This window comes from Chaetura pelagica, unplaced genomic scaffold (assembly GCF_000747805.2).
Source record: "Chaetura pelagica isolate M959 unplaced genomic scaffold, ChaPel_1.0 scaffold453, whole genome shotgun sequence".
Taxonomy (NCBI): domain Eukaryota; kingdom Metazoa; phylum Chordata; class Aves; order Apodiformes; family Apodidae; genus Chaetura; species Chaetura pelagica.
The window spans coordinates 767381-783129 of NW_009952879.1; the positions used below are offsets into that span (position 1 = coordinate 767381).

Consider the following 15749-nt stretch of genomic DNA (forward strand, 5'->3'; position numbering starts at 1 on the left):
TAGACTTTTTTAAAAAAAAACAACAAACAAACAACAATGATACAAAGTGAATAGAAGCAGAACATCAAGCAGCTGTTCCTCAGTTATAGCTCAAGTTCTAATCTCAGCTGAAACATCTAATAGAGCCAAATCCCTGATCTCCTCCAGCAGCTGGTACAAGCTGGCTCCCTTGGTCTGGCAGTACTTCTGATAGTCTTCATCTATGACTTCAACTCTTGCTTTTTCTTGGGCACGCTGGGCTGCTTCTGCAGACTGACTGACTTCTTTGACTAAGTCAGATTTCACCACATGGAAATTCTTCTGGGAAGCCTCTGTGTCTGGAGTCTGGTACGGTGCATTCCTGATTATTTCAAGCTTGATGGTATCAGCGTGGCAGCGGGAAGCCTGCACAAGTATTTTCACCTTAAAAGCAAGACACAAATTATTATCTTTCTGATGGTGCTATTTCCTTTTACTTCCTTCAGATTAAATACTCACTGTAACATGATCGAAAAGTCTCAATGTTACTGATTCTCCTGTGGTTGCAGTGGAAGTAATTCTGTTCTGAGAGCGATGAAGTGATCCAGGTTTCCACTCAAAGCTCCCATGACACTGACAGACGACTAAGCCTTCTTTGTTCTTCATATAGGCAGCACCTTTGATTCCGTATCTACAGAAAAGCAGATAAGTAGACAGAAACTGATTTAACTATTTTCACCCTTATCAGTTTTCTTAATTTTGAAACCAACTAGGATTATATAAAAGCAACATAACAAGCACTGTAGTGTGATAATCCTGCTTCAGGGACAATGAAGAAACCCCTAGAGTATACAAAAGACATGAAGACAGTGGCTGAAGTGTTTCAAAAGTCACAGTTGGTGATTGTTTATCTTGTGTGTTGGGTGGAGCCTGGAATGGTCTGATAATGGAAGGAGAGCAGCATTACAGGTTATTCCAGACAGCACAGTGAGGAAACAGTTCTCCATTAAAAGAAGTTACAAGTCCAGCAGTGCATTTACTCAGGTTTCTCTGGAAGGAGCCCTTCATGGTTGGGTGAGTTCTGGTGCTTCATCCATGCATCCAAGCTGAGCCATCTGGAATGCTAGAGACATCAGGCCTACAGCAAGCTGGGTTTATATCCAAGCTCAGTCTCTGGCCAGGATCTAGCAGCCCCTGGCTGGATCTGTGGAAGTCCAGGGCATTCATGTAAAGGTCTGCTTTACCTAACACCCCTGTAGAATGATCTTTGGCTTTTGTTTAATTTTTTTTTTTTCCAGGAAAGTTCTTAACACCTACACTTCTTGTACCTGTTAAGCTGCCTGGGTAACAACTTTCCTACCAGTAATGCAAAAACACATTAATCCAAAATATCGAGGCCCAGTAAGGGAGAGGAAAGGTAGTTCTGTCTTGAAGAGCTGGCCAAGTCTTAACGTGAGGCTTTTGTTGGAAAAAAAAAAACACAACGAAAAATGGGGGGGGAAATATTCCAGTTATTGTTCTGCCCTAGAAGCTGCCTGGGCAAAAAATGGCCTTTTAATGTTTTGAAATAAATAGGTAGTGTGCAGCACAGCCTCAACCTTGCCTCACAGCAACTCCTGTTGACTCAACTCATAGAAAAGCACCACTTATGATTTACAACAAAAATCTAAACCACAGTCAACACCAGGCCAGATGTCCTCATGGTGTTCTAGGCACATTTAGGCCTTATTTTCCCCATTCAGTCCAAGCTCTGATCAACTCACCTTGGTACAAAGACCAACACCCCATTGGTTCGAATCGAGTAAATGACACCGTCTGCTACGCAGCGCTCATCTGCTTCTGGGGTTTTGTCTTTGAAGTACATGCACTGGAAGAGTTCAGTAGACTGTTTTTGAGCACGCTGGGCTGCCTGCAAGCACCCCCACAAAAAGAGAAGACAAAACCACCTAAATAAATATTTGGCTTTGATTTCCATAGTTCTTTTTCCCACTACTTACTCCCTTACGCATCCCCTAGAAAAACTACATCTGAAAGGAAGTCCTGCATGTAGTACAGATGAAGTCACTTTTACTAACACTCTCTGAAAAAAACCTGCTACTTAAGTCAAAAACCCCAAAAGCATTATAAGTAATAAAACTGAAGTTATATTATGTCATTGTAGTACCCAAAAGCTGCAGTCTGGCCTGATAAATGCATGGAGACACAACCACCCATCTTACCCGGTTTCTGTTATTAATGTGTTTGCACAACTCCTGAAGATCCTTATTACTGAATACATAATCCTTCACATCTCCTTTAGTTTCCTTCAGAGTCGCTGCCATCAAGAGTCTGTGGACAAGAATATCAGCATATCTTCTAATTGGAGAAGTGAAATGTGTGTACTTGTCCAAGGCAAGTCCTATGAATAAAACAAGTAGTGTTAAGCACTCAACTGCCTCCCCACAACAGTCCAGAAAAAACAGGAATAGCATAAAAAATGAAATGACAAGATACCATAATGATGGAACTCTTCCTCAGGGCAAGAGCCAGTGGAGAAGTACAAGGCATTAGACATGGCATGAGTGGCCATAGATCGCAACAGTTTATTTACAATTGGATCCAATGGGTCATTTGCTTTATCCAGAGACTCAGCCAGTGCTTTGTTAGACCTGTCAAAAAAGTGTTAATTATGGAGAAAATTATGCTTTCCCTGATCATTAACAGCTTATAGTTAAAAATAGCACAAAAAAGCACATTAAAAAAAAAGTCATCAATAGTTACTGTAATGTTTTGTGATAATAACACAGCCAAACAGTTGCTTCAATTTATAATTAAAGTGCTTAAGAGAAGTACTAAAAGATACCGTGTGTCCATTGAGAAACCTTTGGCACTGGCACATTCCCGAAGTTCAGTAAAGAATTCCTGCCGCGGGGGGGGGTGCTGACGCAACAAAGCTTGATGAGGAAAATTTTCCGAGATCTTTTTTGCCACCCAGTGGTTGGCAAGAATCATACATTCTGCCACAGTCTCATGCACTTCCAGCGGCTGCTTGGGGATGAGATCATGGATGTTATTTTTATCATCCAGCTGCACTCGGATTTCCACCCCTTCCAGCTCCAGAGCACCACAGCTGTCCCGCCTGGCTCTGACGTGTCGTGCCACATCAGTGAGCTTTGATATTGCCCAGACCAGCTCGGCCAACTTCTTTTCTCTAGTTCTTTCATCCAAGTCTTTCAATTCCAGGATATCATCCACAACACTTGCGTCTCCATCTAATAATCCCTGTGCTGCTTCATACACCAGCTTGTAGGCAGATCGAATGATGGTTCTCTTGTAGCAGACATGCAGTGTTTCATAGGACTCCTTTTCTAGTTCCCACAAGACACTCACAGCATATCTGAAAGACAAAACCACCATTCTATACATACTTCTGCTTGACTTAAACCATTCCTTCAAACACATCCAACTGTTATACTTCTACAGGTTTCATTCTGTTGTTTTGTTTTTTACTGGAAACATCTTTTTCTTCATAAAACAAAGCAGTGCTCAGCAATGACACTAATTCATGCACTTGTCTTTCAGTCTTGTGTATCACAGTCTCATAAACGAGGCCCAATGACATCAGCACTGTTTTCAATCCACCTGTTGTGGCAGAGTGCCTCTAAGACATAAGGCCACATCTATTTTAAAGCACAGCTACACTGCAATAGTTACTAATTTTTATTTTATTACTTGGATGTATCCACAAAGAACTTCTCTTCCATGCCTGCAGCCAGCTGGCTAATGCCATAAAATGGGGTAACAGCACCTTTGAGGAACAGGACAATAAAGAAATCCCTGAACATTCACACAGGGGCATGGCAAACTGATAAGGGGAGGGGAAAACCTTACTGGAGGATGAGAGTCATTGTGCCATACATTTGTGCCATGTATTTGAGCTTTTTGGGACTCTACTACTTCTTTTACAAATAGTACCAAGTAATTCCACAAGGAGTGTACAAGAAGCCACTACAGAGCATCTTACCTATCAACCCCGCTCAGAAGGGAGCAGATGTCAGCGCTCAGGACAGAGGGCAGCATGTCGTACCGACGATCTGCTAAATAGTAAGTTGTTGCCCTGAGGAATACAACACATTTACTGGTCTTCTCACAAGGACATCCTAGTGTGTATCTCCCAGGAAGTTTGTGCTATTAGCATTACTTCAGCAAAACAAGACCCACAGCAGGATTTTAAAAGGTTATTCTGACAGAACCCACACGTGTGAAACACCACAGTAAAATTATTTGAATAACTTATTTGTACAAGCCTCATTTTGCCTTCCCTGGTTTCTTCAACTGCCTTTAAGGCCAGAACTAGGGCTGTACAAAACATGCTCAAATGAGAAGAGGTTATTTAAGGGCTATACCAAACATCTCTGCTGGCTATACAGGTTATATTTGCTTCTACAAAGAATACATTTCATAAAGTGATTCAGCAGCTAAAGATCAAAACACTGGCAATAACAGAAAAAAAAGAGCAGAATATTTGGCATATTAAAACACAAAAATGAATGGAATTAAATTAATGTAAGGGTGTGCTATGTTCTGTGTGAAGATTCATCCTACTTGGATTGCAACAACTGGTTTATAAATACTTCAAATCACAAATGTTAAACTAAACTATAAAGCAGACAAGAAGCGTTTAGGGAAATATAAAGTTAAATTCTAACTTTGTGGAAAAGGGCAATTTCATAGTAAAAGGGTGAAGCAGGAGGTCAGAAAGCAGTTTCTTCCCCAGCAGGCCTATTCTATCCAGGTACAAGTAGAATACCATTAGGAACATATTTGTTTCAATAAGCTGTTTCCATGAAAGGAAAGAAGAAAATTTCCTTCCTTCCAATGTTTCTCAACATTTCCATAAGGTAGCATCATAAAATTCTATATTCCCTAAATTTTCAAATTTTTAGAAAACAATTTACCTTGCTCTGGCCTCAACATCAGTGTAAGAATTTGCTGCCACAAAATGGGTCACATCTGCAATGTGGACACCTAACTCCAGGTTCCCATTGGGCAGAGCTCTAATGGAGAGCGCGTCATCCACGTCCTGGCAGCCTTTTGGGTCGATGCTAAAGATCAAGTGTGTGTCTCTCAAGTCAAGACGGTTCTTTTCCTCCTCTGGATCCACTTTCCATGGATTCTTTGAAGAACTCACGGGCATTTCACTCATCTGTACAAAAACATGAGGGATGAACATACAATTTTATCTTTTTTTCTAAAAAAAAAAAAAAAAAGCAACAAATTAGATTGAATTAAGTTTTTCCTTTTCTATGCCATTAAATCTTTTGTGTTCTCTTCCATCCTGGACAAATTCTTCTTTCCCTGCAGTTCCCAAGTCAGTCCATTACATTTACTTCACAGCAAGTATGAAAGAGAACTGAAAAGAATACTATGCATATTATTATCAACTGATATTATTGTGGTGATAATGCAGCCCTGGCAAACATTACCACTATATACTGGGTTTTTACTTCTTTTTCTTACAGTTAATTATAGGTACAATCAAAATACTTATCTATGAAAGGCAGTTTCTCTCCTGGCTGAAGACAAAAGGATTCAAGACAATTATTTCAGTAGGTCTGGGCCTTTACAATCAGTACCATAAACACATATTAGAGCCAGTAATACCTTAAAAGTCTACCTTGTATTAGAAGGAGAAGTTTGGAACCTTCTCCTCATGGAAAATATCCTCAAATCACTCTTGACTTGAAAATTTGTGCTATCTGTAGAACCACTGATCCAAAATTAACCCCAGAAAAATAACCTAGAAATAATTTTCAGCTTTCAAACACCTGCTAGCAACTAAGTCATTCACCTGTAGGAGGGTCCTGCTCCTTGAGAAACAAGACCTTGGAAATAAACAGAAAATGTATCTAATCAGAAAGACTAACCTGGATTTCTGAGAAAGGGGCAACACAGATGCTGTTCTCCACCAGAATAGCTGCAATTTCCCCCTCAAGATCTCCAATTCTTCCTAGAACTCTCACGAAGTGTCCATTTGGATATAAAGAACTTGATTCCCAAGAATCAATACGCACAACAACTCTATAGTCCTGCAGCAAGACAATTGTGTTAGAACAGCCATCTGCTCCTGACAAGCCATCAACAGAAATACTCCTTCAGGGGCCATCCAAAGAGTCTGGCAACTCCCAAAACTTTATAGAAAGGAAAAAGAAACCCACAATGAGAAACATCAAAACAAATATTGTCCCTGCCCATGCAGAGGGGTTGGAACTAGATGATCTTCAAGGTCTCTTCCAACCCAAGCCATTCTATGATTCTATAAAATACTGAGAATTATGTTTATTTCCTGATCAAAGATCCGTTTGGGGGTCATTTATATAGAGAATCTCTAGTACGAAGAGTAAAAGCAAACCCGAGATGTACACAAATATTAATGTATCAGAAAAATCTGGAATTTACTTCTTGGCTGTGAAGAAGTACGTAACATTACAAGGTAAAAGTGGCCAGGAGTGAACAAAACCATGTTTCTTCTTTCTCCAGCAATGGCAGGTGAATCATCACAATTCACTATTTGCTGAAAAGCTCTCCTTGGTACTCTCTCAAAGTTATATATAGCCATCGATCCAACACAGCCACATGGGCTATTACAATTTATACCCCTAATACAAACCTTAATTTAGCAGAAAAAAGCAAAGCGAGTTTTCTATTAATGCTCAGGGTACCTGGACTGTGGCCCAAATTCAGAACTAAGTTTTATTACCTCAAAGTGATACAGTTTTGCCAGGAACTGAACATATTCCTTCAAGGCAGAACTTGATCTGCTCTCACAGACTTAACTTTATTAATAGTTTTAGCTGTCTGGTTTTTTTGCCAAGAAAAACATCATTACCACATATAACACCTGCACAATTTGGTAGGAGCACAGAGAAGAGAAATACTTCTCTCAAATTACCTGTAATGCTTCAGCTTGCTGGGTACTGATCCGGATTTTGGGAATTCGGTAATCCCAAGGTGTAACAAGGATTTTCTGAGCATTTCTGCCTTGGGAAGGGCTTTCTTCTTTAGAGGGGAATGTGACCACATAATCCCTCCAGTTCCTTTGAATTATTCCAACGACTTTACCTTTTAATAAGGAACATTGTTGGCTGTAAATTAACCAGTTAAACAGGAACATGAAAGAAAATATGTGGGAGGTAGAGATTCACTGCTTTGTAATATGAATTAATGTGTCCAGAAATCTGTATGACAATTGCTAAGACCATATGGTATGCAGACAACAATACAAGTTTGTTATAAATTATTGTTGGCACAGGCAGATTTTAATGAGCTTTTATTTATGTGGAGACTAACTCATTGTATAATCTGAATTGATATGTTACATCAATTATTCAGAGAGATTTTCACTACTATGGAAATGCAGCCAATTCTAGTAAAAAATACACAACATTTTTAATAAGCAAGATCAAAATCAAACAGCATTTTCTTGCAGGAAGAGAATGAACCTACTAAAAAGTCTAACTGATCTCAGCGAACTTTTAAGATATAGCAGTATTTTCAAGTAAGACTCTTAAGTTCCCATGGTACACCTGTCACATTGTAATGTAATTCTTCACATAATTTTAAATTTTGAACATTATTTGTCAGCAAGTAATGAAAAGGATGCTGTTATCTTTCTGTACCATCAACAGTGATAGTGGGGGACTTGAGTGTACCCTCTGCTAAGTTGGCCTGTATTAGAATGGCAGTTTGTCTCTTGCAGAGCTGTGAGAGGTCACAGCATTTGGGTAGGAAGTATTCCAAACTCAGTATTTTAGGAAGGTAACTACAAGAATCCAGCTATTTCTGTGAATGAAAATAAAAAGGAAAAAAAAAAGGGGGGGGTGGGGTCTTTTCCATATACAAAGAATCTCGTCTCTTCCTTGTTGGGATATGTTAGTATGTTTTAATTTGGAATAATCACTTCAGATTTACTATGGTGCAAAAAATGTGACAATCACAGATATCAAGGGAAGGGACAATGTAATGATGAGTACAACACAGCATGGATCAAAGAAGTGGGGTGATCTTAACCAAACATTGTGTCAGGCTATCTACTGGCAGAGGAGGGGTCTGGAGAACAGGTCTTGTGAGGAGAGGCTAAGGGAGCTGGGGCTGTTCAGTCTGAAGAAGAGACTGAGGGGAGACTTCATTGCTCTCTACAACTACCTGAAAGGAGTTGTAGTGGGGTGGGTGTTGGCCTCTTCTCCCTAGTGACCTGATAGGACAAGAGGAAATTAAGAACAATTTCTTCACAGCAAGAGTGGTAAGGCCTTGGAACAGGCTGCCCAGGGAGGTGAGGAGGCCCCATCCCTGAAGGTGTTCAAAAAACAGGTGGATGTGGTGCTTCAGGAGATGGTTTAGTGGTTAGAAGTTGTAGGGCAGACAGTAGGAACTGATGATCTTGAAGGTCTCTTCCAACCTTGATGATTCTATTATTTACATTACCTGTGGGCATGGGGTCCCCTGTGGTGTCTGCTGGTGCTTTATCCTCAGTCTCATTTTCACAAAGAGCAACAGTCCTTCCCTTCCAGTCCTGCCAAGGCAGTAACTCAACAGCAACCACGTCGCCGTGGATCGCGCGGTTTCGGGCTCTGGCCCCATAAATAAGGATGTCACTTTGAAGTTCTACATTTAAAACAAAAAGAAATAGAACCATAAACTAAGAAAAAATTCAAATCCCTCCACTCATGGCAGCATTCTGCTGAAATAAAGAGAAAATTACATTTTCAATGTGATTTCTTCCAAAAAGGACTATTGGCAATTTATTAATACTGCAAGAAAATGAAAAACTTTCCCTCATTTTAGTTTGTTTTTGTTTTTTTTTTTTTTAAGGAGATACTAAGCAATTCTGTAATTGAACTCTTGGATAAAAATCACCATAGTCTAAGATGAGTTCATTATTCTTAGGCAGCAGCAGCTTTAAAAACACACAAAACAGTTAAATTGTGGAAACTGCAACAGGACTGGAGCAGGGTCCAGAATGAAACACATTTTAAAAAAAGGAATAGTATATTGGAAGTGGTTTGACTGCAGAGTCTGTCACAGGAACATTTGACAGTACTTATGGTGAAAGCTGGGATAATGTATCTGTGCAAGGATAATGGGCTGTTCCTTCAAAGGTATTTATTACTAACTCAGACCAGAAAGGCAACACTGTATTCCAATCTGAGCCATAAGGCATTTTTCCTATTGTGTTCACAATGACCAGATTCCTACTCCTGCCAACACCTACACAAACAGTTGTTTCAATCAAACAAGTTCTGTTCTGAGTAAACTTCAGAAAAGGTCTAGGGAAACCTGTTAGCAGGAAAATGGTCCAGAACATGGCCAAAGGCATTAAGAAAGAGGCAGGACATACAGGGTATTGCTTTCTCATGGAGGCCACTCTGGGTTAATCTTCAGCCTCCTTCCTGGCCTATGAAAATAACCCCAAGCATTGGAGAACCTCAGCTTGCATCTTGTTTACTCACTGAACAGCTACACACACATGGCCACGTGGCTTCATGTGAGAAGAGCAGACAGTGTCAAAAAATCACTGAGTGAATCTTCTCATTGTCTTTCACCTGTTTCTTTGTTGCCAAATCCCTGAAGTCGAACAAAAGCTTCCAGCTGTGCTCTATGCTTATTGACATTCAGAGTCCCCTAAAAGAAAATAACAAACCCATGAAAAGAATGAAACAGTCACACCTCTAAATAGCTTAGTTTCAAGTACAGAATTTTTGGGTTTATGATTATTTTTAGACAAATTAGTAGTTTTTACTGATATGTAGGTTATTTTGAACATAACTTCTCTCTAAAGGGGAAGAATGTACAGTGCAGAACTTCAAGCACTCGCTTCTGGAAAAGAATGGTAAGTTCCCTTAAATGCTCAATTTAAGTGTAAATTGGTGAAGATCCTTTTATTCAAGCACAGGCAGTGCAAGATTACTTTTGCTGCCCACCTTAATATGGAGTCTGGAGTTATTTCTACAAGAAAACCCTCAGTCTTTCTGTTCATGTTCTAGTCTTGCCTCACTGCTGAAATTGTCAGGAGCGGAAGAAATTACTACCTCTAATTCTTTAAATTATTTTTAAGAGAAGGACATTTCTCCACCAACAATCAATACTAAGGCCCTGAACAGCCATAAAACCATAAAATTATTTCAAAGACTGAGGGACCTCTGTGCAAATGAAGTAAGAAATTCTGCCCTTGTGCAGCATTATTTATATTTAAGAATGATACCCAGCTATTTCATATCACACCTCGTTTCTTGATTTACAGGTATATCACATATCAACCTGAAGAGAAATCCATAGCAAATTTAAGATCCTAAATAACAAATCCTTGTTTTCCTTCTTCAAGAGAAAAAAACCCATGTCTGTGTTCACAACATCAAGTAGAGGAAATATTTTAAGACTCCTAATCCTTTCTATCCTCTTACTCTTGCTTTTTTGTTTTCTTTCCCTCTTCCCACTCTACCAATATTTCCTTATCTACTCAGTCTAATTCAGGGAACTAAAGGGACCATGTACAAAGCTGCTTTTTCTGTCTGCTCTCTATATAGTACATTACCTGTATGTATCTTCCAGATTTGATCCCAGCCTCCAGTATTTCCATAGGTAAGTGTTCAGGATACTCTTTGCCTTTGTTTTCTTGGCTTTCACTCTCCCGTTCACGCCGAGCTTGAAGTATAGAGTCATAGAGTTCATGAGCAGCCTTTAAGTCAGGCCAGAAGTTATCCAAGTAATTCTGTATGTACAGAAACAAACAAACAGGAAAGTACTGTGAGGTCATTTAATAATGAATTTAGAAAGCCCAAAATGGACAGGAGCACTCTCCTATGCTCATCTCAAACAGCACTTCCAAGGGTAATGATGTGTCTGCTCTAAGCCCCACAGATTTGTTCCAGATTCAGCCTAAATCCTTTGCTAAATACAACAAAAGGAATAAGATTGTTAGGACAGCACCTAAGGTAGAGATTAGCCAACTTTTACTGCTATACTCCATCCGGGCTACATACATTTTGTCAAATGCCACAGGAGATCCATCAAACTGGCAACCCACTATTATTTTCATACTTTTCATCACTTTGTATGCTACATTTGGACCACCTTCCATTGCCTCATAGCAATTAAAAAAAACAAGTATCATTTCTGTATAGCTTTAAGGTAAATCTCTTTAGTCCCATTTTTAACCAACATAGTTTCCTAGCTAAACATAAACCTCCATGAAGAATTAAGTATCTCTTCATGCATCACTGTATCCTAAATAATAAAGGCTAAACTGGCAGAATAATGCTGATGGATATTTAGGCTTTAGCTGGTTATAGACTGCACTAAGATTTAGACACCTGGCTGAGGTACCTGATCATTGTTTATCAATGATCTTTAAAAACAAGGAAAACAATGAAAACGGCTCATAAGAAATATGACCTATATCTTTAGAGCTGCTGGGTTTTTTCTTCCAGTTCTCTGGTTTGCTCACTGCCACCACTTTTTATTATATTTATCATGACAATGATCTTTAAGCTCCCCTTCCAACCCAAACCATTCTATGATTCCATGACTGACATCTCTGCTTTCTTTGATAAATGACAACATGAGTTAGCATCAAATTTTTCTTAAATGTAAACTCTGAAATAATTTGCACTACACAGTGGGCTATAATGTACTTGCTTCATCATTTTGATGCAGCATAAAGGAAGCCTTCTATTTTTCTGGCATGTTACCTTGAAGGAAATCACAAACACTCCTTCTGTTTCATTTCCATACTGCCTGATAGCATCTTCATCTTCTGTTACTATAACAACTGGCATCTGACCCAGGCCGTGATTATAATACCAGACTGCTGCATTGTAAATACTCCTGGGAAAGCAAAGTTTGATGTAAGATTTCTGGCATATCTCATTTGCTACTTGCAAGACATTTGCAGTCTTTGTATAAACTAGATTTTGGTTTAACACACATACTTTTGAGATATATACACACCAAGCTGCACAAACCTTCTGTCTGCAAAAAATGTTACGTGCCACACAGAAGCACCAAGAGAACAGTGGAAAATAAAATGCTTCCTCCCCAGCACATCCACCTGTGCCCTAAGTGCAGTGTAATTTATGGTTCGTATGAGCGAAAGTTTGTAAAAAGCAAGTTGGAACTTCCAGGACTCCAATGCCATGGTGTCTGCAGCTCTCACACATTACATTCAACAGCCCAATAAGGTGTGTGTGATCTATTTATTATGCTAAAGCACTCTAAAATGTTGTGTAACTTCAAAATGACCCAGCACTTTTTAGTATTATTGCATGTAATTAAGCACATTTTTGTCTATTTTCCTGAGGAAACAATGTTGACACTTTCTTCATCACAAAAGCAGAATCTAGACTTTCAGTTATTGTGAACTGTTCCAGAGTGAAGCAGAGCAAGTGCATGAACATCTGCAGTGCATGGTTATGTTCCTAAAGACAATGTCATGACACTGTCCAGAGTAGTGCTATGTAAGTGAAAACAAACCTGGTCTGCCACTTCTCCATGGATTCTCCCTTCTGCCTTGGCAGGTAAGAGTGCTGGTGGAATTCATTAGCAAACACAACGCAATCATGACGAGCATCCTTTACTAGATTCCGTAACTTGTTGTACTGTCTGGAATATCAAAAAGATAAATATAGTCTGGTGCTTTCTTTTGATTATGCTATTATAACTCCAGATAAAAAAGCAGCAGAAAAAAAGGAAGAACACTGTCATGCACCAAGAAAAGCATTTGTTAAATTGATGATAAAACCTAAAGCATTATCTCTAAGCAAGCTTTTCTAATTTCCATTGTGAAGGCTCCAGATGTTTAAATATACGTTATGGCCACACACAGGTTAATGTCTGGTAACGTTATTACCATGTAAGAGTAATAATTGCTTCACAAAGACATGTGCTCAATCTTTAATACAGCAAACAAAAAAAGAGTCCATCGACTAGCTGTGGTATATGAAATATTGTTACTGCAAAGTCTCCTCAATTCCTGTCACAAGCCTTCTGGTTAGCTGATAAAGGTTCCTATCCAGGGAAAACTACAACAGACATTGATGTCCACGGATTACAAACCATCACAGTTCTTCTGTAAAATCACGTTGAGACATGTGAAAGACTTAAATTAAGCACACTATGTTGGCTGATGCTGGGTCACTGGGTTTAAAAATACTTTTTACAAAGTCACTATCTTAACTTCAACCTAAATTAAAAGTAAGTTATGATAGGCTAAGTACCTGCGTCCTTTTTGATGCTGCACAGCTTGACAGGCTGTTTGCATGAAGATAATGCCTTTCAGCTCTGGAAACTCCAGAATCTCCAGGTAATCCTGAACAACCTTGCAGTCAGGGACAACATAATGTGTAACATCATCCGATAACAATTTGCCATCTAAAATAGAATTCAGAGTGTAAAAGTTGAAACTTTCAGTTGGAAGAAATCCTTCAGATGCCAGGAAATCAGGACTGTGCATCCTCAAAGATATACATAACCTTTTCTGATGAACAAAACTAAGACTCCTATAGTACAAATCTGTGGTACAATCACTAATGTTTGTGACAACTCTTTTGCACTGACTGATGCCAAAATTTAGAGCAAGTTCTATCCAAAAGAGTGAAAAAGATTCACTTGCATTATGACAAGGATGTCCTTTAAAGAGCCCAAGTAACAGTCCTATTTTTCTCTATTTCCATGTGAAAAAAAAGACATTATACATCTGCCACAGAAAATCTTTTCATGCAAATTTGGAATTCCATTCCAATTATGGATACTTCTGCTACACTGCTTACATTTCTCTATTCCACACTTTCCATTTCCAGCAGGATCTTTTTCTATATTTTTTCACAGAACAATACAGATAAGGGTGAGAAAAGCAGTAGTAGTGCAAAGAGAGGATGCTCTGGAATATAAACCACTACCATAATCACTAATTATTTCTAAAGAGACTCCATCTGTTAGGAATACACCATCAAAATACCACAAACAACCCATCACAGATGACATCTTAAAATGTTCCTAAGAATTAATTTAATTGTTTTAGATGTTTCAAAGATTACCCAGTAAAGTTTGGGGTGGAGGGGATCTCCACTGTATTTTCTATCATGCCTATTCACCTCTTGTGATATTATGAACACTGAACTGCTGAATTTATCATAGTGCTGGTAAGTTATATCTAACAAAATTACATAGATCTTGACAAGTCAGGTTATTTTCACTAATTTTGTAGAAGCTGAGACAGGACAATGTATTAACTGTGATCACCAGAAGTGTGAATCCAGTAGGCACAATTCTGCATAGAGTAACATGGCTACATCTCACCCTGAAGGTGTGTAAGAGATGATGACAGAATACATCCCAGAAATCTAATGTTTATTAGTAATTCAGAAGAGCATTAAAAGCAGGATGTCACTGGAAGATTTATGCAACCTGCCCAAATTATACTATCCTTGCCTAACCTACACATCCAGATCAGAATAACTTCCAAGCAGGCAGAGCACACCATTCCCAGGATCTGTAATGTCATTTATGCAGGCAGACTCTCACGGTGCATGAAATAAGTTTGCTCAGCACACAGTGCAGAGTCAGGAATGAAAGCAAGTGTTCACCTCCCCTCTGAGTTACTCAGAACTACAGAAGGAGTTATTCTGACACTCATCTGACACACAATTTACATGTAAGTCCAGAAGAGGGGAAGTTAGGCATGGCAAGAGAGGTTAACACTTCTTTTTCTGCTATGTGCCTGTAACTTATCCTTAAGGAATTAATAACCAACTGCAGCACATTAGGGAGCAGTAACTATCACTAGTCCTGACACCCTAGACAGCAGTAATACACCACACAAGCTTCTGCCCTCAGCTGCAACAGGCACCTAAACCAAGTGTCAACATCTATGCCAATTAAAGAAGGGAAAAAAAAAAAAAAGTTCAAACTCTCATCCTTTTCCTTTAGGTAAGCAAATCATTAGATCAATTTAAATATTGGCTGGATATTGTGTTACCTATTTGCCAGTCAGTGTCCTCCACCAAATAAATTGTGCAATTTAACAACAACGACAAAGAACCCAAAATATCAACCAAAGGTCAGATGATGCTCTATGAATCACAAACCAACAATAAATCCAGACATCCCAGAGGCTGGCAGTCTTCCCGCGGCTGGAATGGCCAGATATAAGAGAGGCAATTACATTTAATTACTTAACAGAATTCACGGCAGATGCAGACTTACAACAGCTTCAAGATAACGGCTTGGCCCCGTCGAGAGAACACTCAACAGGTAAGTGAAGAATTTAATTCATGCTATAAACCAGCAACCAGCAGAAATTGATGCATTTTTTTTTTTTAAATCTTAAAAAAACCCAACCCAAACACTTCCTTTAGCCTTTTACCACTGCCTGCAAACCGCTCACAGTTAAGCACTGTCACCAACTTCTCAACTCGCTGCTCTCTCTGCCCAACACTGGGCTCACTCCGGAAGGACCCTGCTCTGCAGGAACAGCTTTCCAGCCGGGATTCGGGACCACTTGTTTCCATCCCTTCCCGGGCTGTTGCTCAGCTCTGCCCAGCCCGGCTGGGCAAGCCAGCCACGAGCTCTGCGACGAGTTCTCGGGCGCCCACAGCGGCCCCCACCTCCTGCCCGCTCCTTTCCCGTCAACATTTCGCCTTGAAATTCACCGGCTGTGCCCCCCGCGCCCCGCCGGGTCCCCCAGGCCTCTCAAGGCTGCGACCACCACCCCGGCCCGAGGACCCTGAGGCACAGCGGCCCCCCCGGGACAACCTGCC

At 39.7% G+C, this 15749-nt stretch overlaps 1 protein-coding gene across 1 annotated transcript; it reads right to left on the reverse strand.

The window, feature by feature from the left end:
- Positions 1 to 90: 90 nt before the first annotated feature.
- DIS3L (DIS3 like exosome 3'-5' exoribonuclease) lies at positions 91 to 13354 on the reverse strand. Its single transcript, XM_009995284.1, has 16 exons — positions 13209 to 13354; positions 12466 to 12594; positions 11685 to 11820; positions 10529 to 10705; positions 9540 to 9618; positions 8422 to 8601; positions 6890 to 7059; positions 5865 to 6026; positions 4896 to 5143; positions 3962 to 4054; positions 2801 to 3334; positions 2452 to 2606; positions 2178 to 2356; positions 1722 to 1867; positions 478 to 649; positions 91 to 402 (listed from the first exon to the last, which is right to left on the reverse strand). Exons 1-16 carry the CDS (start codon positions 13250 to 13252, stop codon positions 91 to 93), a joined length of 2916 nt encoding a protein of 971 aa, XP_009993586.1. The 5' UTR covers positions 13253 to 13354.
- Between the last annotated feature and the right edge of the window lie 2395 nt (positions 13355 to 15749).

What these genes read in the sequence shown, in the direction of transcription:
- DIS3L (XM_009995284.1), bottom strand. Translation starts at nt 13,252, where the DNA reads ATGCAAACAGCCTGTCAAGCTGTGCAGCATCAAAAAGGACGCAG. An exon ending in CTTCTGAGCGGGGTTGATAG is followed by an intron (nt 3,335 to 3,961) that starts GTAAGATGCTCT and finishes TTTGTCTTTCAG; the next exon opens with ATATGCTGTGAGTGTCTTGT. An exon ending in GACTTTTCGATCATGTTACA is followed by an intron (nt 403 to 477) that starts GTGAGTATTTAA and finishes CTTGCTTTTAAG; the next exon opens with GTGAAAATACTTGTGCAGGC.